Source organism: Lepidochelys olivacea (genome assembly GCF_965140295.1).
Source record: "Lepidochelys olivacea isolate rLepOli2 genome assembly, chromosome: 1".
NCBI lineage: Eukaryota > Metazoa > Chordata > Testudines > Cheloniidae > Lepidochelys > Lepidochelys olivacea.
Window position 1 is genome coordinate 281733464 of NC_140411.1, and position 24178 is coordinate 281757641.

General features: G+C 40.9%; 1 protein-coding gene across 3 annotated transcripts in view; it reads right to left on the reverse strand.

Moving 5' to 3' along the window:
* The window catches only part of SYT1 (synaptotagmin 1), a 507893-nt gene that overhangs the window by 87099 nt on the left and 396616 nt on the right, over positions 1 to 24178 (reverse strand). For all 3 annotated transcript variants that reach the window (XM_084617798.1, XM_084617797.1, XM_084617796.1), the window contains one exon: positions 19335 to 19502. In XM_084617798.1, the coding sequence (XP_084473924.1) occupies positions 19335 to 19502 (168 nt within the window). The remainder of the gene's footprint in view (positions 1 to 19334; positions 19503 to 24178) is intronic.

The window sequence follows — 24178 nt, forward strand, 5'->3', positions numbered from 1 at the left end:
CCGAAATCGGAAAGAGGTGCACTGTCTAGAGATGCACTGGGAAGAATTCAGAATAGAAAGTTAGTCATAGCATTGAATCTTTTTGGATTTGTCAATCTGTGGAACAACGTGAGCATTACTCAAGCAATGCTGTGTGTGTAATAAATTTTCTTTTCAAAATAAACTCAATCACATCAATAGCAACTGTGCTGGCAAAGCTGCACTGAAAGACAGAAAGTCGCTTGGAGGTAATTATTATTCATATGACAAACCAGGAAATCTTCAGAATTGGCTTAACAACAACATAACTATATATTTGCATAGGGGCATATTCTGCCACCCTCATTTACACTGAGTAGTATCTTGCCCATGGGCTCATGAACTGCTCTTGGGGAAAGGTGCTTTTCAGTGAGACTAGTAGCACAATTTCCCTCAGCCTTTTTCAAAAAGCTGATTATGGAAATACATATTTATAGACTTTTGAAATGTAGATTATAGACCCTCTAAATATACATTTAGGGACTTTAATGACACAAACACCTGTCAGGTATGGTTTAGATCAGGGGTGGGCAAACGTTTTGGCCCGAGGGCCACATTGGGGTATGAAACTGTATGGTGGGCCGGGTAGGGAAGGCTGTGCCTCCCCAAACAGCCTGGTCCCCACCCCATCTGCCCCCTCCCACTTCCCGCCTCCTAACTGCCCCCCCTCAGAATCCCCACCCCATCCATCCCCTCCTGCTCCTTGTCCCCTGACCACCCCCTCCCAGGACCCCCTGCCCCAAACCACCCTCCCGGGACCCTACCCCCTATTCAACCCCCCCTGCTCCCTGTCCCCGGACTACCCCAACCCCATCCACATCCACGCCCCCTGGGACTCCCACATCCTATCCAACCCCCCCTAGAACCTCTGCCCCACCCAACTGCCCCCTGCTCCGTCCCCTGACTGTCCACTGGGATCCCCTACCCCTTATCCAACCCACCCCCCTCCCACCACCGCTGCACCTCCCCCCTTACCATGCCACTCAGAGCAGCAGGAGCTTGCAGCCCCGCCGCCCGGGCAGACCAAGCCATGCTGCCCACGCTGCGGTGTGGCTGTGGGGGAGAGGGGACCACAGCGGAAGGGACAGAAAGGAGGCAGATGCTAAATGAATAGAGAGAGGGGAGATGGAATCAAAGAGGCAAGGTCCAGGAGGTAGGTTTTCAAAACTAGGAGGGCAATTTTGAACTGGAACCTGAAATGGTTGTGTGAATCAGCAGAATTTATTGAAAGTACTAGAAGATCTATCCTAGCTCTGGCTCCTCAGTGAAAAAATGGTAGTCAGGGTTAAACGTGGAAGTAAAGGACCAAATTGGAAGATGCTGTTCATAGTGGTGTAAATTACAAATCTGTGTAATGGAAAGAGCAAAATCTGGTGTAAATTACATGCTGAGCAAGTAGGTGGACATCTGGGTGTAGAAATAGGACTGGGTAAGAAAGGAGGAGGAGCCGCTTTATCTTGTACATTCCAGTTAGTTGCTTTTCCTACTACAATCCTACTCTTCTTATTCCTTTGGCATGTAACTTTCTCACACCTACTGATCTGTTACATACATTCCCCATAGGTTAGAAAGAGCAGAGGGTTCCACCAGTGGTAGGATCTTTTCACAGAGAGGGAAGACAGAGTGTGGGGAGCAGAACTATAGAAATTGGGCTGTTTGTTTATTTTTAAATCCAACTGTACTAATTTATATCACCGGTTACTAGCACATGGCTTCATGGCCTCTCTCTCTTGTCACAAATAACAAAAGCAGTGAAAAGTATGTAGAAAAATAATGGATTCATATTTTGTTAAATGGCCTAATAATATAATACTCTCCAGTGTATTGGCAAATCAGAGCTGAAGGCAAGTTAGGCAACAACTTGGGCCAATCATTTTGATCACAATATTTATTAGTCATCCTCTGTTAGCCTCCTCCTTTTGGTACTCTTCATTACTTTTAACTGTTTATAGAAAGCACTTTTACTGATGCTTTTTGAAAAAAAGCAGAAGAAATACGAACAAACACCATCATTATGAGTTGAAAATACCACTTCATGGTCATCAGTTTAAAAGCTATTACAATCAGCTGCCTCTTGTGGAATGAGAATAAGCTGTGGCTCAAGGCACTTGAAATCAGAGATTAGCAGGATTGTGCACTTCCATTTCGAAACAGGGGCCACGCTACCAAACAGCTTGAGTTCCTAATTAAAAAGGGGAAAAATGTAATTTCTGAATAAATTAGAAGGGTGAAAATGAACTAAAACAAATACCCCAAAAGCATGATGGAATGGCATTTTGTAACTCTCTGCCTACCCCACAAATGCTTGCAGCTGGCTGTTATGCTCTAATGATTGCATCTCATTCTGTTTTGCCACTTGGCTTCTCCTCAGCTCCTGCCTGATCATATTTCTAAATGTCACTCACGTTTATGCAGGCCAATGCACAAAACAAAATTAATTTAACTAAGAATGGCACATTAATATTATTACTTTTGACAGCATGGAAAACTTATTAACTATAGCATGTCACAAGGCTCTTCTCCGAGTGAATAGTCTAACTACAACATTGAGAGGAAATGTAATACGTTTGAAGGAATTTTTTTTTTGATTACCAGACATTGTAAGAAGTCAAATAGGAATGCTTTCCCATAATTATGGTAAAATTATGTGTCTATTGTAGCCACTCTAAAGATAATCTTTGTCCTATTCTGAGAGGACAAGGGAAGCCATAGTACAGTGCCATTGCTTGATTTAAAGATATCTCTTATAATAAGTATGTGCACATTACTGATTAGTTAGTACAGTTCTACTATCGAAAGATTGCCTGGGATTCTGAAAGCGACTGTACCAGAGATTTTAGACTGGAGATTGACATTATACCACACATCAGAAAATGTACAAGGCCAGTAGCCAGCCGAGCACTGTAATTAAAATGTTTGGATTCTAAAAGCTTAAGAATACATGTGAACAAAGCTTTATTTTGTACACACAAACCAGCTCCTAGTACATTATTATTTTTTGTATTACAGTAGCACCTAGAGGTCTCAGTCAGGAATCGGTGCTCCACTGTGCTAGGTGCTGTACAAACATGTAGCATCACTAGATTTCCGGACTCAATGACATTACAATCTTGATTAAAGACAAAAGCAAACAGATAGATTAAACAAACCAGTGTTGTGGGGATAAAGGGAAGGGTGGATAGGGTTATAGTAATACAATTATTTATAATTGCTGGTAAATTCTGCAAAATATCCCAACAGCTCTGGCTACATCCATTCCTCCAGCTGTGAAGATTCCAGAAAAAGACTATCAAGAGGTTTTAAAATCCACAAATCCTCCAGCCTCAGTATGTCGTTTAGAATGAAACACCATGGGTGTGTCTGCTTCCAGCACAGCAGGTCCTCCCTAGCTGCACACAAGAAAGCTCTGGTTCAATGTTAAATGTTTAAAAGAACAGCAACTGCAATAAGGAAGGTTTGGGAGCCTGGTAACTAAGGGGTAACTTCCAGCAGAGGGAGAACACTGGTACCCTGAGTCCGTTCAAAACTCAAGAAACAGCAGCTGGAGAGCCAGAAGATGGCCAAGAAAATTAAAGAGGATGAAAAGCAAGAAAACAGCATCAAGGAAGCCAAGAAACCTAAAATGGTGTCAATAGGAAAGAAAGAGTATGAAAAAGAGAACACAGCAAACCATGGAACTTTCAGTACTCTTGGAGCTAAGATGGTGGCGCGCAGCCTGAAAAGGACCAGCGCTGCTGGGACTGAGAAACCTGGGAAGGGGGCTTGGCACTGCAAATGAAGAAACCATTATGGATTTAGACACAGCTCTCACAGACATTAGAACATTTTTTAAACTTTATAAATATTGCAGAAGTTGTACACATACTTCATTTAAGGTCTTATTTGTACTGTATGAAGTCCTATAAAGATATTTGAGCAACTCTCTCTCCCACATGACTCTCCAAGCATACTGAGATCATATCAATTTTCTCTCTCCACAAGTTCCATCTGAGCTGTCTGTGGGAGATGGGGTCTCCAGTCACAGATCCAATCTATGGAACTCCCTTTATGGCTGTTTTGGATGCGTGGTGCAATGCAGATTGCTATTAAGATGGGTAACATCTTGATCATTCTGCCCATTCTTTTTCACAACTTCTTCTTTTGTTGGTCAGTTGATTTAAAGGAATGGCTGTTTTTTTTGTAGGAATTAGCTCTAGCTTTCTTTAATTTTATCTGAAGTTTGGACCCTGTCCCATATACTATTTCTGGAGACGAACACTTTAGTAAACTGATGCATAAAATTAGTTCCACTTAATTAACAATTGCATTATTACTTGCTTCTTTTCCAAAAGTATTTTCCCATATATACTTCCTCTGTTTCATTGCAGCTGTGTCCAATCTAGGAAGGGGGACAATACTTCTGTTTGTGAATAATACCAAGCTACAGTCACTCCTTTTTGATGATATAGTATCAGGGGGAAACTTCCTGACAAAAATGCATTAGGGCAGTGGAATAGGATTGTAAGGAAAGACATGGAACCCCCTTCACATGCAACATATACAACAAGACAGGACCAGAATACTAGCAAACGTACAATAGAGAACAATCCTGCAGCGGCGAGAAATTTGACTGGATAGTCCAATAGGTTATTTCTATCTCTGCCTTCTATGATTCATTTGCTACTTGAAAATTCAAACCTTAACCAGGATCTGGTGACATAAAAGCACATTTATTGTATACCTGTGTGTTCCTGTAGCAATCAGTATCAAATATTAACTGACACTGTTCAGTCAATAACAGATTAAAAAAAAAATCGGGGTAGCTTTGTCAAATGTTAATGAGATGAAACATCTCCCATTGTAGAAATGGGGCAAAAGCACTAGCTTTGTTACGTATTTGGATAACTCATGCGAATGCTGAGGCTTCTTTAGGAGGGTTTTGATGCACATTGTAATATACAGGTTAATATTCAAAAAAGTAATATGAAAAGTAAGAAAATTAAGGAAATTACATCTACAATTACAAAAAAGAAAACCATAGTTACTAAAGGAAACTTCCTTGTGTGGGGAAATGTACAGCATTTATTTTGCGTGGTATAGCACTTTTAACAATTGGGTCTACAAAAGTGCAAACGAAAATTAGATTAATCAAAATTGATTCAAATGTCCTGCCTTTCATAGAAAACATCATCAGAAGAAATTAATGTTCAGCCTGACTGATTAATATAAAAGCCTAAAAACCAAAAACGTGCAGTATAATGTGAAACTAATTTCTGGCTTGGGCACTAATACACATAGACAGTCAGGAGAAGTAAGTTCAAGATATTAGGGTACTCAGATGATAATGCATTCAATTTTCTGAACTGGCAGCAAGGCCAGGCATCAACAACAGAGATTCCTCAATGGATTTTAAAAGTTGTTATGGAAGACAAGGAGAGGCAGAGCATAAAGAACTGGGTATCAGACTATGTAGAACTTTAGAAGACTACTAGAAGCACTTTAAATTGTACCCACAACTGATTTGGGAGGTAATGGAACACATGTAGCCAGCCATCCAACCCACTTAAAAGGTGGGCTGTCATGTTCTGCACCAACTTTAGCTTCTATAGGTTGGAAGCCCTATAAATTGCACATTACACTAACTCTGCTGGGAAGTGCCATAGGTATAGATTTCTGTGACAAGGTCTGTGTTGAAGAAGAAAGAATGCAGTATCATGGTCAGCCACAAATGAAAAAAAGGCACTCAAGACCACAGCTGCTCTCTGGCATTATTTCTATGTTTGTAAGTGCAGGTGCGATCCTTAAAATGAATCTTCAGGCCCACCAGCATCATCAGGTTAAATCACAGTCAGTTCTCTCCCATCCAGATCCAAATCCTCACTCAGAACTGAGAAGCACAGAGACAGTACAATGTGGATTCAGAAGGAGATCAGAGCTGCATGTCACCTGCATATGGAAGACTGCAGCCCACAATGCCTTGCACTCTGTCCCAGCAGCCAGCAAGGGTAATGGGATGGAACCCCATGGCAATATATATTCTAAAGCCTCTTTAAAGCAGATTTCACTCTACACCATGTCATCTCTGAAGGAAGAAGGAGAGGACCTCTTCATCCATCCTTCTATCCAACCAGAGCACTACAAATGAGTCAACAAAACGTCATGGTCAGTGGCACTAAAGATTGCTAACAGAACTAAATCAATGATCTTGGAGGCTTTATTGGTTTCTTCCACTGTGGCTAGATCAAAAATGGCAGATATGTTTCTGTGCCATACCCAGGCCTGCATTTTTAACATACGCACAATGAGAATGCTCTCAGCAGAGAACGATTCACAAAAGACCAAAGAGCCATCATGAAAGAGCAACAGCACCTCAAAGTACACAGGCTAAAAAGTGCAACTAAGCTATCACTATCCAAATCACATATGCAGAATGATAGTACAATTCAAAAATAGCCAACCAGGATGAGAAGTTAGGAGATCAGTCTAACTTTTACGACGTTCTCCAATGAGGAGGGGAGGTGTCAATGATTTTAGTGAGCGAGAGAGAAAGTCGAGAAGGGTGTTGGTTTGACCTTCACAGATTAGTCTAGTTCTGAGAGTGATTCCAGTGTGAGAAACCCAGATGATACAGATGGTACTATACAATTCAAATTGTTCTTTACCACCTTTATAAATGTATGTTCTAAATTAATGTACAGAACAGCATTTATATCCATCTTTTGTTTTCTTAAATATTTTCTCTATGAACCCCGTATGTGCTACCTGTGAATATCTGAGAATAATAATTAGTATTATAAATTTATTATTCACCTTGATCTTTTTGACTGAAGTTAAAGACTCGCTATAATCAGTCCTACAAAAATAGATTGCGTGTATGTAACACACACTGCAAAGTCTTAAAACCTAGAGATGTCAGTCTCTTACTAGCATGGCAGGAAGGAATGCATAAAATCCTGAAACAGAAATTAACTGGAAGGGGTTTTTCTACACATTATTATTTATATTTTGTATAACTGATTAGTGCCCAGTCAGGACTAGGGTCTCACTGTGCTAGGTGCTGTATAAACACTTAATAAAAGGCTCCCCTCAAAGAATTTATATTCGAATTTAAGACATGATGCAGTCAATGGTCTTTCTAGGGGTACAACAACAACAAATAAGTGTAACAAAGATGAAGGAAAGGGGAAAGAAAGTATGACAGTTATAGCAATAAGGACACATGATTACAGAGACCAGTTATGTGCATAACTAGATGGATCCAAAACAGTTTTTAAGATACAAAATAGGTATTAGTAATCCCTACATGCCTTCCATCTCTCACAGAAAGTAAATAGGAAGGGGCCAACGGAAACATGACAATATCATACACTAACTTCTTGTAATCTAACCTTTTAAAATGGTACAGTAATTGACAGTAAAAGCCCAACACACAACGGTTTACAATACTGTGCTGTGTTTTAGACTATAGCTGCAATTTTTTTAAAAAAAGGCAATTCGTGCTACCAGTACCTACAGTATGAAGTCCTTCAGCTGCTAGTTAAGCAAGATGTTAAACTAAACTGAAACACAAAAGGCTCTGAAAAGAGGCTAAATGGTTACTATGGTAATCAATGACATGGTCTAAATTGGTGTTTAAGAACTGCCAGAAAAAAGAAAATGAAGAAAATGACTAATTTCCCTTTTTCATGGACTACTACTCCCAAACCTTTGTCTTAACCTTTTCAAAAATGCATTTTTATGAAGCTTCTGGAAAGCTCTAGTTCTCCACAGAGAGGACACAGCATGGATAGCAGGAACACTGCAACACCAATGTGCCTCAATTTTTTATTTTTTTTTTGAGTGGGCCAATTTCTCCAGTATGAAAGCTGGTGTTTCCTCATCTCTATTACAATGCAGATCTCCATGCTGAGAGACTGCCAAACAAGGTCGCCAATTATTGACACCTATGATGGGGTATGATACTATTTAGATACAAATATCTGGCTCATGAACTCAGTTCATCTAACAGCAATCAGATAATGACTTTGGTCACTTACTGACGTGGGGCCAGAATCTAACCACACCCTGCATGGGTTTGTGGGGAAAGGCATGGAGCTCCCATTTCTTCTTGGACTCTTGTTAAGGGAGATGACCAGAATCCTTTTGAGGAATGCAGTTTCTGCTTCTGGACAGTACATCGCAGACATTGGTTGTCTAAAGAAGGCTGGGAAAGAGGGACGCGGGCAAACCCGTAGACACAAAACAAGGGACACATATCCACTGCCCCTCTGCATCAGCCACCAGATGTAACAGAGCACAGAGTGTGCTGAAATCTCCTCCAGGGTGCCAGAGCTGCTGTCACAATGTGTGCACACCAGGAGACCTCAAAAGAAATTGCAGCTGACTAGACCAGAATTCCCCCTGCAGCTCCACAGCAAGACACCTGTCTAAAGCCCTCTCCCATGCATCTCCACCATAGAGGGAAGAATCTTTCTCTTGAACTGGATTTCAACCAATGTAAATGATTGGCCTACCAATCATCTGAACTAAAGACCTCAAAGTAATTGGTTGGCAGACCACTGCCTGCCGCTTAGCAATCCACGCACTCTGTAAACCTTTTAGAAAGAATTAGCTGAGATCATTTTGACCTCTCCCACCTTGTTTCTAAGAAGCTTATAGAAAAAACTGTATAACATTCCTTTCCAAATGCCATAGCATGTTAAACATTCAAGTTTAGTGAACCTGAATTATCTATTTCGTCTATTCTCTGTCCTGTACTTCAACATGAAAAAAAATGAATTTGTTTAAAAAAAAAAAAAAAAAGCAAAGTTTCTCTCTGCTATTCGTACCTTTCTTGTTGTAACTCCATTTTGCTCCACTGACCTTCTGCACACTTGTCAGGAATGTACTCTGTCTGGTATTATTCGTTGTCAGGAATGTACTCTGTTTGGTATACTTTTTTTTTGTATATTGATTGGTAAAAGAGGTTTTAATACTAGCTGCAAATATATCGATGCAGGGAAGAACTTTTTCAGCAGATTAGGTCGAGATGCATTTCTACGTGTGGAAGTCAAATGGGTAATTAACTTGTTTCTGACAAATAAGAAACACATGGGTTTCTGACCTCAGAACACACTCTGTTCAGCCTGCTACCCAGAAACAGAAAGGCCCCAAAGAGGCAGATTTTAATACCACCGCGGAATATTTGGTTTCTTTTCTACTGTCTTTGCTGGTATGCTTAATGGCTGTATCTCCATATAATCTGAGGTGAATCTAGACACACAAATTGGCTTTTGTTCCCTTTTGATTTCAATGAGCCAATTAAATCCCTCATTTATGTCATAAAAATGCCCATGACCACCATATGCACATTTCTTTCCAGAGCGGGCGTACAGAAAGAGGATGCTATTTCAAGGAAGGTGTGTGGTAGGATTACCAACAGCATGAATGTGAAGGGCCCTGAAGGAAATATATAGTTCTGCAAATCCTGAAACAAAAGTTCCAAGCAGCAGCGTTTACCCCCCTATTCATCTCAGTGGGGTGTTATCTCTGAAGTTAAAACATTTCATGGTGCAAATTTCCTGGTAAACAGCAACTAATTTAAGTGATGGTGATTTTAACATCCAGCTAAGATGCTTTTTCCACAAACCTAATCTGCCTCGCAGGTTCCAAAAGCCCCAATTGTCCCCTATCTCTCCGGCTGAGAAATGCTATAACACAGCATGGTGCATTGATAATACAAAATTCTGCACCACCATAACAATTTTAAAAATGTAAAATAATTTTAATATGTAATTAAACACCACAGTGGAAAACACAGAAGTTCATTTTCATATTCAGTTAAATAAAAACTTCAATTTTAAAAAATGTGCCTGGCACGGTGGACAGCATCTCCATAGGGATAATGATATTTTCCTTTGTAAAGCACTATATACGGAGCTATGTAAGATCCAAATATTATTCTTAGAGATGGAAAAGGCCTATTAGATCATTTGTCCATCTTTTATATAACAGAAAATGACTGGTGAAGTGAACTGCTCTTTGTATAATGACCTTAACTCTCGCTTACAGAGTTTCTGCACCGGGCATTCAACAGACTAGATGGCTTAATTGGCATCTTCCATCTTTAATTTCTACGAAGCTTGCTTGAGTGTTAAAATAAGAAGTCCCCCCTTGAAGCCCAACTTCTATCTCCTTATCTTCAGGTACTGATGGTCCTCAACACAGCAGAACCACTGTGTATGGAAGGGGAAGGATACCAGTAGTCCACACAAAAAAATCTCTGCAGTGGGTGCTGGCAGCCCTTCTCCCCAGGGAAGGGAGTTATTAGGGTTGTGGAATTTACTCCAGGCCTTAATGGCTCTGCACCTGCTCTGCTGTCCAGGAGGAAGATTCTCTCCTTCCCCCCACAGAGATCCCAATCAGCCAGTTGAGTTCCTTGGACTGGTCACTGGGGCTGCATCTGGGCCTAAGTGCAAATATTGTTAAAATGTCCAAAGGAAAACAAATTAATCATGTGCAGTAAATGAAGGTGACATTCAAAAAGATTCACAAAGCAATAAGCATTAAGGAGGTCTCTCTGGTCCACTGTACTGGAGTGTTAACATCCACATGATGCATATAAAGTTAGTGGAAACAACAACATCTGGTCTATGCCACAGAGGAGCAAACTCCTTTCAACACCTTTTTTTCTACATTCTCTGCCCAAAATTTTACATGCCAGAGTTGGTGCAGGAAAACAGTCCTTCCATCAATTCCACTTTCCAGTCATGTGAGCCTGAAGAATACGTTATATCAGCAGCAATTATGCACAAAGATAGCAGGAGTAAGGTAAAATGGATTCTGGGCATGTAGTTCATGCGTAATGGACTGCTCAATATCAGGCAATCATTGAGCAGAGTGACCCTGTTCTTTAAAACTCGCATAGTGCATAACAAATCCTTATATAGAGACTTTTGTCTTTCAAGGGCTTTACAACATTAACTTATTAATCATCCTTTCCCAAGAGAGATGGAAAAAGATGGCATTCAAATTTGACTGGGTCATAAGAGTAGAAGGAAGCTTCTAATATCTCATTAAATCCTCACCCTCTGACTTCTTCTGAGATACTTTTAGGAAGAGGCTGAGAAGCACAGAAGAAGTTTGTGGACAAAAAGGAGGCTAACTGCTCAACAGATGCTTTTCTCCTCTGTGATTGTACTGTTCATTAAAATGTAGTGCAACAACTGAATTCCATGTAAAGGGTGATAAAACAGGATCTTCATGCTAAAGTCGATTGAGGTCACTTAGGTGACTCTTTCAAAGTGATTGCTCAGGACTGCTATTAACACACTTTGGAATACATCTTACTTCAGGGTCATAATTTAAAACATTATGAGCATTTCAGCATCTGACTTCACGTCTACTTAATTGCCAATTTATCTATAATTCCACTTAGTAACAAGTTGTTAGGACCCAAAAAACCTAACTGATGTAGTAAGCAAATAAATTACATGATATTCCTCATATAATGGATATTATAAATGAACGGACTATATACGGATTTTGCTTTTCAATGATGAACATTACATTCTGCAGTTATTATATGTGGAATATGCTATAAAATGTCGCTGCAGTAATCTAACATAATTACATTTGTCCATACAATTTTGGCCAATTCCTTAGGATTTTATCCTATTTTTATCATGTTTGGTTGTAATTAGTAGACGAGGTTGCCGTACCATGCTCATGAGAACTAACAAGACATAGGCCTGGGTCCACTGCTGTACATCTAGCCTAGGTAAACTCTATTCTTGTCTTTGTAGTGGCAGGCTTGTAGGTAGTAACGCTGAAGCAAAGGATGGTGTTTGATGTGCACATTTGAAGCTAAAACCCAGATTGATTCAGAATCAGTGCTAGAACCTGAGCTGTAGAAGCTGTAAGGATTTAGAACACTAGAACCCAGGTCTTCAGGTGGCTGACTTTTCCACTCCACCACCCGGCAGCCATCACAGATCTGTGATTAAAGCACTATAAACTCTGGGCAACTAAGCACCTCAGGAAGTGCTGCACACAGAAGACCCAACTGACAGAATGCCCCATGACCTCTGATGGGTCCAGGTGCACTATTCAAACATAGAATAAGTTTCAGGAAACTGTCTGTGCAACTTGGCAGTATCTGGCCTGTTGCTACCACAGACCCTCCTATTGTTCTGTACTTTGGACCCTGGCTCTGTTCTCCAGCTCTGACTCTTGGCTTAATCCCTGGCTCCAGCTACAATTTCTGACTAGACCCCGACTCTAGTGCCAACTGTTCGTTTGACTGTCAGCTCCTGACTCCTGGTTCTACCCACTAGGCCAGACTCCCCATGATCTGGTAATGACAGGAGCAAGTTGAAAGGTATTATTATTTGCATGCATGCATGCAGTAGAAGTTTGCTATTAGCCTACCAAACCAGTCTCTCTCGCTCTCTTTTTCCTCAATTACAAAATATCCAGACTCCTTGTATCTTCATATAAAGTAGACTACCATTATTTTAAAATGTTTCCTCATTTGTAAGTAGAAAACAGTATTTTGGGAATATCCTAAGATCCTAAACCAATGCAGGCTGTTCAAATCCTGAGGGCGCAGCCCCTTAATCTTTGGAGAGAAGAACAGGGCACCAAACATAAGTTATTCTGTCCTCAGAGCAAGCTCTGCCAGAGATTCTCCTGAGTCAGGTCTTGCCATTAGGCTGTTTGGTATCATCACTGCAGAGTTAGGGAGCAGATTGTAACATTGCTGATAGCTAAATGCCAAGAAATAGAAAATATAAAACAAGGAAATGTCCTGCAAAATAAATCTCTCCAAACCATTTACAGATTTCTCTCTGTTGTTCTTGGAGAGACTTAGGTTCCAGAATTAGCATAAGCAATGAAGTTTTTCTGAATCAGGCTCAACATAAGACTCTTTGGATGAAATCCATTGCATAGAACCCAAATAACTGGGTTAGGTGGGCTTATCTTCCTTGCAGTTATAATGTTGGATCATATTAAAGAAGTTCTGTATTAAAATCACAAATGAGTTTGATTCCCCAGAGTTTAAATTCCAGGGTATTACTAATTAAGAGGTCTCTTGGTTTTTGGTACTGTTTCTCTCCCTCTATGTGTGAAACTTGCAATCTGCTAATTGTGTTAGTACATTCTAAGACAGAGTCTGTTCTCAAAGCAATTCACAGAGAGAGAGACTCAAAGCAATACTCTAACAACAGAAACAGCACCCAGAGACTCCCCGCCCTTTTGTTGTATTAACAATTGTGATTAAAATAGAGATAGAGGATGTATGTGGATGGATGCTTGGTGTGGATAATAACTGAATGATCAGGGAGGTGCCAGCCTAAGAATCCAGTGTCCATCGGCTGAAGAAGGCGTCAAGTGGAAATAACCAGAGGACCCCCCCCCAGGAGGGCAGACTGGAATCCACCCAACAGCCTCAAGGATGGGAGAACCAAAGAACAAGATAACATCTTGGAGCCGTCAGGAATGTGCTATCTGCTGATTGATTCAGCAACAGCATGATGAAGCAATTCCCATAGACTGGCATAGGAAGAAATTCCTATAAAAATAGACTCTAAAAAGTGAGAACTTTGGGGTCTGATTCTGCAAACCAAACTTCCAGGAGCATCAGATGAGCATCTGACAAGGCCCTGCTCCCTCCTCATGTCCAGGCCACCTGGCCAGTGGCTTGGCATGAGCAACTCTAAGGCTGGTAACTATGATAACAACCTTGCAGAACCTGTGTGTGTGGGTGTGTGTGGGTGTGTTTGTATGAATGAATGTGAGAATAAATATGAGATTGAATGGAATGTTATAGCTATAACTAACTGCTTACTATGATTCTTTCTGTATTCACAATAAATGTGGTATTTTGCCTTTTTCCCTTTAATAAGATCCTGCTGGTTTTTATTTTATTGGTACAACAATAACCCAAGTGTTGCCCGCAACTTGAGTCCTATCACACACACACAAACCTGTAACTTGAGCCTGGTGGAACTTTTAATTCAAGTTGGCTAGCCCACTGTGAGCACAGGCTACAGCCTGAATTAGCACAACTCACCAGCTGCTTGTACAACCACTCTTTGCCGTAATCCAAGCACTCTGTGTAGCGCAAGGATTAATTTTCACTCAGATTAGGTTAACTCAAGAGGAGTCAACTTGAATTAACTCTGCAGTGAAGAGGTAGCCTTAAATGTGAGTGAAGTGCTGAGTGGTTTAAGAAGTGAAATCCAACCCCTATAACATGGGGCAAGAGGTGGGGGGTAAATACTGGTTATCAACATAAGGAAAGAAGTTCAGAATTGCCTTTCCCCTTGTCATTGATCTCACCCAAGGGGACGGGTGGGGAAGGATTGTTCCCGCACCACAATTCCACGCGCAGAGGAGACCCTCTGCATGCTAATTTCCCCCTACTAGGTGAAAGGGAACCTTGGCTAAGCCTCTCACTGACACTTTTAACAACACAGTTCAGAAAGCACCTCTACTATATTAACTACATCCAGATATCTCCTGGCTTGTTCCTTGAATTCCTGCTTACCTCTCTTCTTACTACATTTTGAAAACATTATATGGTGCTATAAGGGAGGTACATTATGACACTTTTGTTTGCAAAACACAATACAGTATCACGCTAAACTGCATTGTATTGCACTGCACGTTGCATAAATTGGTTAGTAAAGAACCTGTAAGTGATTTTAGACTAGTGAATGTTTTCAAAAAACTCTTATGCAATCACCATAGCATTATTATCCTCATCTGAATAAGTCCTTTAGAATCTAAATGGAGAATAACAAAATCCATTCTGAGGAGACTGCGTGCAAGGCTCATCTTTCAGAGATCTACTAAGAACAGTGCAAAATCCAATATTCTTAAACAAAGAGCTCTTCTCTTCTAGTCTTTGGAGGTTTGTATAAGTCTGTCATGGGTGTGGGAAAGGAGAGGGGGGAGCAAGGTGGAAGTAAGGTCTGAGTCTATTGCGTGAAAATGCTTATCTATCAAATGCATCACAGTTTGCACAACAACCCTCCCCTCATTCAAATCACTCCTAAAATCCCACTTTTTCCATGATGTCCACAAGAAACGAGTTTAGAATAATTAACGACAACAACAAAAATGCCACAACTGGCACGGGTGCCGTGATAGCTTTGTATACTGCAGTGCTGTCTATTGTCAAAAGAACAACTCTCTAACATTAAGAAATCTAAACTTAATCTAAGCCTTCAGCTAACCTAAACAATGATAATTTTCCACATTTATTGGAAACTCACATGAATAGATGTGGCATATAATCAGAGATATAAAAAGAAATTGGAAATTTACTATTGGAATGTATTTAGTGGTTGGATTCAATCATCCACAAGACAAAATATTTTTATGCAGTAGGAAATTTTTCCATGTCAAATTGCCTAATGGTTATAAAAGGAAATCGCCACATAATAATAGTTGGAAACCAAACCAAACTAGATTATACACAAATGGAAATTCTCCTCTGTACATATGATACCTGGAATATAGCCAGGAGCGATTAGGCAGCAATAGAGAAGAGAATTAAGCTTAAAATGAATGAGAAATGGGAATTATTTGGTCTTTTGATGTATGTGTTTGAGATTTAGGGACCTGATTTTCAAAGGGACAGAAGCCCTGAGCTATGCACAATTGTACATCTGACCTGCATGAATAGCAGCTATTATCTTTATTTGTTATTCATATTGTGATCACATCTAGAAACACCAATCAGGATCAGTTCCACATCATGCTTGGTGCCATACAAACTTAGGGTAGCACCAAAGACCTTGCAATCAAATTTGAAACTGCTTCAGTGAGTGAATATAATTAACAAAGAGAGAAGAATAGAGGGAGGATGAGGGAAATGATTCATTCTTGGGGTTATTTACCCTAGCTCCAGGCATCTGGGGAAAACATTCTAGGGGGGCAGTGTTGAACCAGCTCTGCCTGGATCCTGCAGCAGTGGTTCCTGTCCTGTGTGGCTGGGTCTGGCTCCCTGCTCCAGCCCACTGCCTCTTGCCATTCCTGGGTTTAGAGGAACCTGTCAGAGCATCACCAATATGCATGTCTGTGTACAGGCGGGGCCCTCCCACGGCTATGCTGTCCTGTTCCCTTCCTGGCCCTGGTGCTGCTGGACATGGAGCTTCACCTATTGAGCTGGGCCTGCACCTGGGTGGGGTGGTTTAGGAAATGACATGTTGACAAGTATCTTTCCACCATGCCATTAAGGGTTTGATTCTGGAAAAAGCTGAGCACTCTCAGCCCACTGATGGGAGTGGAGGACACTTAGTATCTTGCAGGAGTCTTTACCTTGCAGGATCAAACCACAATGGAAGAAGGTAGGGCAATGAGATAAGAGACCAAGTGAATAAATAGGGAGGGGCAATGTTGTAAGAGGCTTTACTTGTGAGGGCAAAAACTTAAATGTGAACTGGTGGGAACCAATGAAGGGATCCATTAGTTAGCACAATGCTCATGCAAATATGGTATCTGTATGTGCACATGGCCAGTTAGATGTCTAACTTCTATGCGTACATACAAATACCACATTTGTCAGTGCAATTGCGGCCACTGCATTTACAAATAAAGTGCATTATTACATGCAGCCCTAGGCTTTTGCCCTTTTGAAAATTAAGTCCACAATGTACTTTACATGAATTATAATATTTATTAACTTCCAAATTCAGGAACAATGTATGTTTTTAATTAATTAGCTTCACCTTTAATAAAAAGCCAGGCTCCAGTCAAGTCAAAAGTCTGCTGTGCAAGTATTTGACTGACAAGGGTAGCATGCCCTGTAGAACATCTGTCTGTAGCAACTTTAACATCATTGTGTATTAGCAGTGTGTGAACTTTACCAAAGAACAGAGGGACTAAGTCAAATATTACTGCAGACATAACAGTCTGTTGAACAGGTACTTTCCATCTGTCACATTACAAGCTAAACCCAGCACTAACCTGTATTATTTTACTGGCTGTCTGCACATGAAAATAATAGTTTGTTTAAAAGGTTAAGTTTTTGTTAAAGAGGTAAAGGTTCAAATACTTTTCATGCATCATTTGGCTTATTTTATGCTTTTTGAGGTGCAGTGGTGTGAGACACCAATACTGTCTGATTGTAGCTTTTATTGTGACAAAATAGAAGTCATGAGGTAGTGAAGTAAAAATCTGATTCCTTGGCATTCATGACACTTACTACAGATTGGAGTGACCAAATACACACTGGTTTAACGTTTTCTGACTCTCCTGTGTGCACAGACTTTAAAGAAGAGTTACCCAGGATCAGGCCCTCTTCGGGTAATATGATTCACATACTTATCATAGAATCATAGAATATCAGGGTTGGAAGGGACCCCAGAAGGTCATCTAGTCCAACCCCCTGCTCAAAGCAGGACCAATTCCCAGTTAAATCATCCCAGCCAGGGCTTTGTCAAGCCTGACCTTAAAAACCTCTAAGGAAGGAGATTCTACCACCTCCCTAGGTAACGCATTCCAGTGTTTCAACACCCTCCTAGTGAAAAAGTTTTTCCTAATATCCAATCTAAACCTCCCCCACTGCAACTTGAGACCATTACTCCTCGTTCTGTCATCTGCTACCATTGAGAACAGTCTAGAACCATCCTCTTTGGAACCCCCTTTCAGGTAGTTGAAAGCAGCTATCAAATCCCCCCTCATTCTTCTCTTCTGCAGGCTAAACAATCCCAGCTCCCTCAGCCTCTCCTCATAAGTCATGTGTTCCAGACCCCTAATCATTTTTGTTGCCCTTCGCTGGACTCTCTCCAATTTATCCACATCCTTCTTGTAGTGTGGGGCCCAAAACTGGACACAGTACTCCAGATGAGGCCTCACCAATGTCGAATAGAGGGGAACGATCACGTCCCTCGATCTGCTCGCTATGCCCCTACTTATACATCCCAAAATGCCATTGGCCTTCTTGGCAACAAGGGCACACTGCTGACTCATATCCAGCTTCTCGTCCACTGTCACCCCTAGGTCCTTTTCCGCTTCTTTTGATCTTTGCTTCTTTTGATCTTTGCTTTAAGACCGGGATAGAAATATGCCACAATACACGGCTACTAATGTTACAGACTTTTTTAGTAAGAGAAACCTACGAAAGATGTGACGACCAAGAAAATGCCACAGAAAAAAATCTAAATGCAGCAGTGACTTTCAAATGAGTATACACCAGAAAAACAGAAACCTGTTGGCAGATACAGTCATCAAAAGCTAACACAGAAAAGGCAGAGTGTGAAATACATAACTGAAGATCTGAGAAGACACTGGTGATGAAGATATAAAGAGGGAAGGAAGAAAATTTAAACCAATATATTGTTCAGAACAGGGGTCTTGAATCCAGTATTCAGCTTTTCTTCACATGGATTGGGGAAGGATTTTGTCCAGAGGTTGCCCCTCTAATCATAGAAAACAAGGTTGGAATCTAAAGCAATTTTTGGCTAAACTAGACAATAAGGAAATCAGACTCAGATTCATTCTAGCCTCGCCAGAAAACTGAAACATGCTGTACATTCTGTCTATTATGAGTGGGAAGCTATTTATTATCTGATAATCAAAATGAAAACTAATGTAAAATGTAAGAAAAATGTTCTCATGATAAGAAAAATGTGGATATGCTGGTCTGAACAACACTGCAGAATGAACATTTAGTCATTAAATATTTCTAAAGAGTGCTATATGTGTACATAGCACTTTAGATAGCAAATTATTATAAATGTCCTTCTCCGAAGCTGACTGTGACAAAACAGATCTTTAGAGACAGCAAAAGGCAAGGGAGAGAATAATATTATGGTACAGTACAGTTCATTCCAATGCATGCTTTTTTAATACATCGTTTTTATCACTGAATACTGTTTGAATTGTTACATGATAATAACAATCTAGCATGTTAAAACCAACATCTTCCCTCACAATTTGATCCATAGAGATACAAATTCTCAAATGTATGTTTCACTATTAACCGCAGGGGCAAATCACTCTCACTATTCAACTGCAAATGAGGGTGCAAATGTTGTGGGTGCAACCTGCAGCCACTCAAGAGAAAGGTCACCTTTTAAAGTTTGTCCCACAACATAGTGCCTAAACTGTCACAAATGATTGGAAGTAGGGGGTAACAAGGTATAATGCACCATGAAAATCTTCTGATAGCAATACATGTTTACAAGACGGTTTAGTTCCATCAAGCTATGGAAAGGTTTATCAGGCTAACTTGAGAAATATTGATAGGTTTCTTGCTATAAGTCAATTCCCACTTACTAGTTTGACTGTTTCCCCAGCCGATGATAAAAGTATGCAGCCAAAAAGATGACAATTGTTTTTCCTACCTCTTCCTTCTCAGCACTTTGCAAATCCCGCCACTCCTCAGTCACATGACCAAAGTCCACTGTGTTCATGGCCACCTTATATTCCCCAATGATATCATGTTTGGAGAAACGATCAAAGTCGTATACTGCCATCACTAAGGTTTTTCCACCCAGTTCGGAGTATGGCACCTATAAAGAAGAAAAAATGAAAAGCTCTCTAGCTCAGACAATAAAGATGGGTTCACCGCAATGCAAATCAATTTCTTTGGTTTACCAGCTGTCATCCTGGGTAGATTGAACTGGAGGAAAATTATGAGGTATATATTTTTGTAGTCACCTGATGCACTGTTTCCTGAGACCAGGATATGGTACTCAATAGAACAATGTGGCAGCTCACTTATCACTCTCCAGTTTTTGCCTTCTGTCCTCAAATATTATTTTGTGTGTGTGGTGAAACTGAAACTGGAGGCCAGTTATTTGCCCCAAAGATACATGAGCTTTTAATACTGCAGTATGGTTTCTGCCAATAAATCATACTGTCAACACTCAGAAAAGAGTAGCCCAGAGACTAATGAAAAACTACAGAACTGACTTACTGCATCTGACACAAGGTAATTAGAGACTAGATAGTCTTCTTACATGGTAACTATTTATTACCTATCCAGGTATATTTTTTCAACATTATACCTTTCACACCATAGATACTAAGGTTCATTCTAAGACACAATATATGGTTAGAAATTGCAGAGGCAACAGGCCAAGTCCTTCCTAATTCTCCAGCTGTTCTGATGGGTATGGGACAGATGCTCTGGGTTAGGATCTTTATTAGACACATTTTTAATATTCGGGGTAAGTGATGCTGTTCAGGTAAGCTACACTTGAGTAGCTGGCTAGAAAAGCCTAATTAAAATTGTTGGAACTTGCACTGAAGGCTTGGTCAATTTTAATAAATTCTCTATATTTAGATGGTTACCATATGCTTCAGTAAACTTTTCTCTAGTAATTTTCTCTATAAAAAGGGAAACCATAGCATGGCACAATATTTGGCCACATGATAAGTAAATGTTCTAGTCTATTGAGCTCTGGGTCTTCAAATATTATGTGACTATTTGGCTTTCACTTGCTTTTTAAAATATTGACTGCCCTGATGGCATTTAACCTTTAGTCAAAAAGTGTTATAGAAAAATTACACAGAATATTTCAAGTTAAGGACCTGATCCTGCTTCTGCTAAAGTCTATGACAATTTCAATGGCAACAGGCCCGTGCATTAACATGATAAAACACAATAGCAAAATTGTGTATACTTTGAATATATGTAATTTTGAATACTGTAAATTAGTTCTGTAATGAGCGCTTTTTAAATGTCGCAGGAGGTTTAAACATACAGTAAGAAAAGTTTTAAGTACATTTACGCTTGTCTTTACAGCAATATTAAAATTAAGTTCCTGAACACAGATGTGTCTTAAAGTGTCCCTTTTCATAAATTTATATTCACTGTGCATTAGACTTAATGTACCCTATCAATTTGGAAAGGTATATTAGCCATTATTTAATTTTTATCTTCAGTAACTTTTGGCACTGTATTTTGTTAAAGTGTAGTTTATTCAAATACATTTTAAAAGAAGATTTGGCAACAATGCCACCTCCTCTTCCCCTCTGCTTCAGAGGCTGGGAGGGTTTGTCTGGACCAGCAGGGCAAAGAAAACCCTTGGTCCCTTTATGGATTGCTTCCTCTCGTTTCCTTCTTTCTCTGAGGGCTTTAGGAGGCAGGTTCTGCTGCTGATTGGTTAGGAGAGAAGGGAAACAAAGTAAGTCTATTGGCTCCTTCACTCATAAGAGGAAGGTTTATAAGCCCTTCCCCCTGCTCAGGGTGACATTCTGCACCACGAGGAAATGCTCCCCCTTCCTCCAATTGGGATCAGAGTAGGACTGGACATTTGGGCCTCGATCTGGGCATTGCACTAGTCACCCTCTGTAATCTGGGAAGAAATTTCCCCCTCATTCCCATACTGGTCTGTGCAGAGCAGGGTTTTAACCTTTCTTTTAGCAGCCCAGGGACTTGGTGGGTAGTTAGGTTGTAAAATTCAAGATGTTGCAACTTGGCAGGTGCCCAGTGCAGGTACTCATTCATTAGGGGGTCTAGTTCTCTGATAAACATGAATTGTAAGTGGATTAGAAGAAGGCATCCACAAAAGAAGGTAGGGAATGGGGTTGGGGCTTCCAATGTCTGATGCAGTACGGAGACTCTCCCGCTCCTACCTTAACCCTTGTGCAAGCTCTTCTTGCAGTGGTCCTGGGGCCAGGCAAATGGTGTGTGTGGAGAAGGGGGCTGAGCCCTCCACCAAGTGGGTACAGACTAAGAAGGTACTTGTCTCTGCACTGGACAAGTTATTGCCAGCTAGTTTCCAGATGTGTCACTAATTAATAAAGCTGAAACCTAGTTAAACCACATTCCTGGTGTCTTGACTTTCTTTCTCTTGTGTCCAAGAAAATGATGGCATCTGGCAAGCCCAGCACACTGTCACCAATCTTATTTTCAGATGGTCTATGCTGTACTGCCTGCCTTCATGTTCACTGACAGCTGGAAGTCCATGCAGCCCTGCTCCACATACTACTCCTGGGGGAATTCTGCACCAAAATTTTAAAATTCTGCAACAAAAAATTAAAAATTCTTCTCCCAATATTTTAAAATTCTGCATATTTTATTTGTCAAAATAACACAATATAATCACACCAGTTTCAATTATTTTGGTCATTTATTTCAAAATACCTGTCAGCAAGTATGTCTGTAACAATACAGACAACAAAAAAAATTCAGGAAATGTTTTTTGACAAATAGATTCCTTACTCGGCATATTAATATAGAGCTCTGAGTAATAATTCATTTAAATTACAATACAGAAATGTATTTGCTTCACCCCTCAGAAGCAGTGCAAAGGCTTACTCCCCCAATCAGGGGTAATGGAGGAGCTGAGGGAGAGAGAATTAAATTGCTGGGAAGGACCCTGGGTGTGAACTTGAAGAGTTGTTGGGTGTGGGTGGGAAAAGTATGGAACAGGTTTTTTGGGGGAGCAGGGAGGGATTGTTAGGGAGCTTGCCCCATGCAGAACCTGGCTGATCCCTAGCCTCTCCCATTCAGTCAGGCACATATGCCCCTGTCCCCAAGTGTTTCTGCACCCCTATGTGTCCTTTCACCCCCTGTTCACATGTATCCCTCCACCCCCACTCAGACACACACTCCCCCCCCTCCCCATGTGGCCCTTCATCCCCTTCCCTGACCCTATGTGGCTCTGTACCCCCTCCCCCATCCCCATATGTCTCTGTGCCCCCACCTAGTCACTCCCCTTGTCCCTATAAGTCCCTGTTCCCCCTCCCTATCTCCATGTGCCTCTGTGCCCCCATCCCTATGTAGCTCTGCACCTCCTCCCCCATTACTAGGTGGCCCTGCACCTCCCTCCCCCATGTGGCCATGTGCCTCCACTCCCATTCAGCCCCTGCCCTAGTCTGTCCTCCCCCACTAGCTCTTATGAGCTTCTGCTTGACCCCCCGCCACCAGCATCTCACTCTGTCCATCTCCCTATAGCCCCTGTCTCCTGGCCTAGCCTGACAGGTGCTGTGAAGAAGGCGGGCTCTCTCTCTTCCCTAGCTGACTGAGAGCTGCCGCTATGTTCTAGTGCCACAACGTGCTCTGGAGGGGAAAAGGAGGAATTGCAGAAGTTATTTTCTGCTGGGAGCTGCTGCTGTTCTTGCACCACACTGCCCTTGGGTGGGCAAAAGGTGGAATTGCAGCAACATTTCAGCAGAAGCTTTTTCTTGCACAAAACAATTAAAACTCTGCACAGCTCATTAATTATGCACGCATGCAGTAGTGCAGAATCCCCCCAGGTGCAATGTACAATACAAAGGATGAAATTTGGACACCAGTGAAGGCAATGGCAAAACTTACACTAATTGAGATACTGAGGTGAACTTTTCTCTTTGCGAGACACTGGATAGCAGCCCAGAAAAAACACAGAGATTTCTCTCTTTTTGAGAAGTTATTCCACCGAACACCGCCAAGAAATTGTTTCTGGGTTTCCCTCCAGAGAGAACCCTTTAAATTACAACAGCACTTTACCTCCAGATGCTAATGGAATAAATCCCATTCAGTTGGATTCCCATTTCCATGCATTCTGGGCAAGTTGTAGCTGTATAGGTTACATTTTTTGCCTTTTAATATTTATGATAATAAATGTGTTAATTTAAGATTTTAGAATGTTTTAAGTCGTGGGTATTTCAAAGAACAGCTGCTTTTATCCTTCAAAGCAGTGAAACCAAGATAAAATCATGTTGTGTTGAAGTACCCGAAAGCAATGCATGTATGCAGCCATGCAGACAAACTACTGAGGTTGCAGAAAGTAAAGCAGCTATACCACTGAGCCGGTGCCTACGGTCCTTATTTAGGCAAAACCACCATCAGTTTTGCTTGAGTAAAGACTGCAGGATCTAGACCACTATCAGTACTGTGTTGTGGTGCCCCTAAACACCTCAATCACAGCTTGTTAGGCAAAAGATTTCAGCATACACTTCCTTCTGGGTTCCAAAATGTGACTATTAAAGTCGTGACTTAAAATAAGTGGACACTATCTGCCTGTGAGTGAGTATTCTGATTTATTCACTGTGTCTTCCTGTTAGATGACAAATTTGTTTGTTGTTTCTTGTGTATGCTAACCTGGGATCTGTAATTTATAGCTCTGGTTTCTTTTAAATACACTCATAGGAAAGCTCAGTAAAGAAATGTCCCAAAAAAGGATTATTTTTATGAACATCTTCAAGGGGAAAAACAGACTTATGTATGCAGTAGTGGCTGTGACCTCTGGGGATA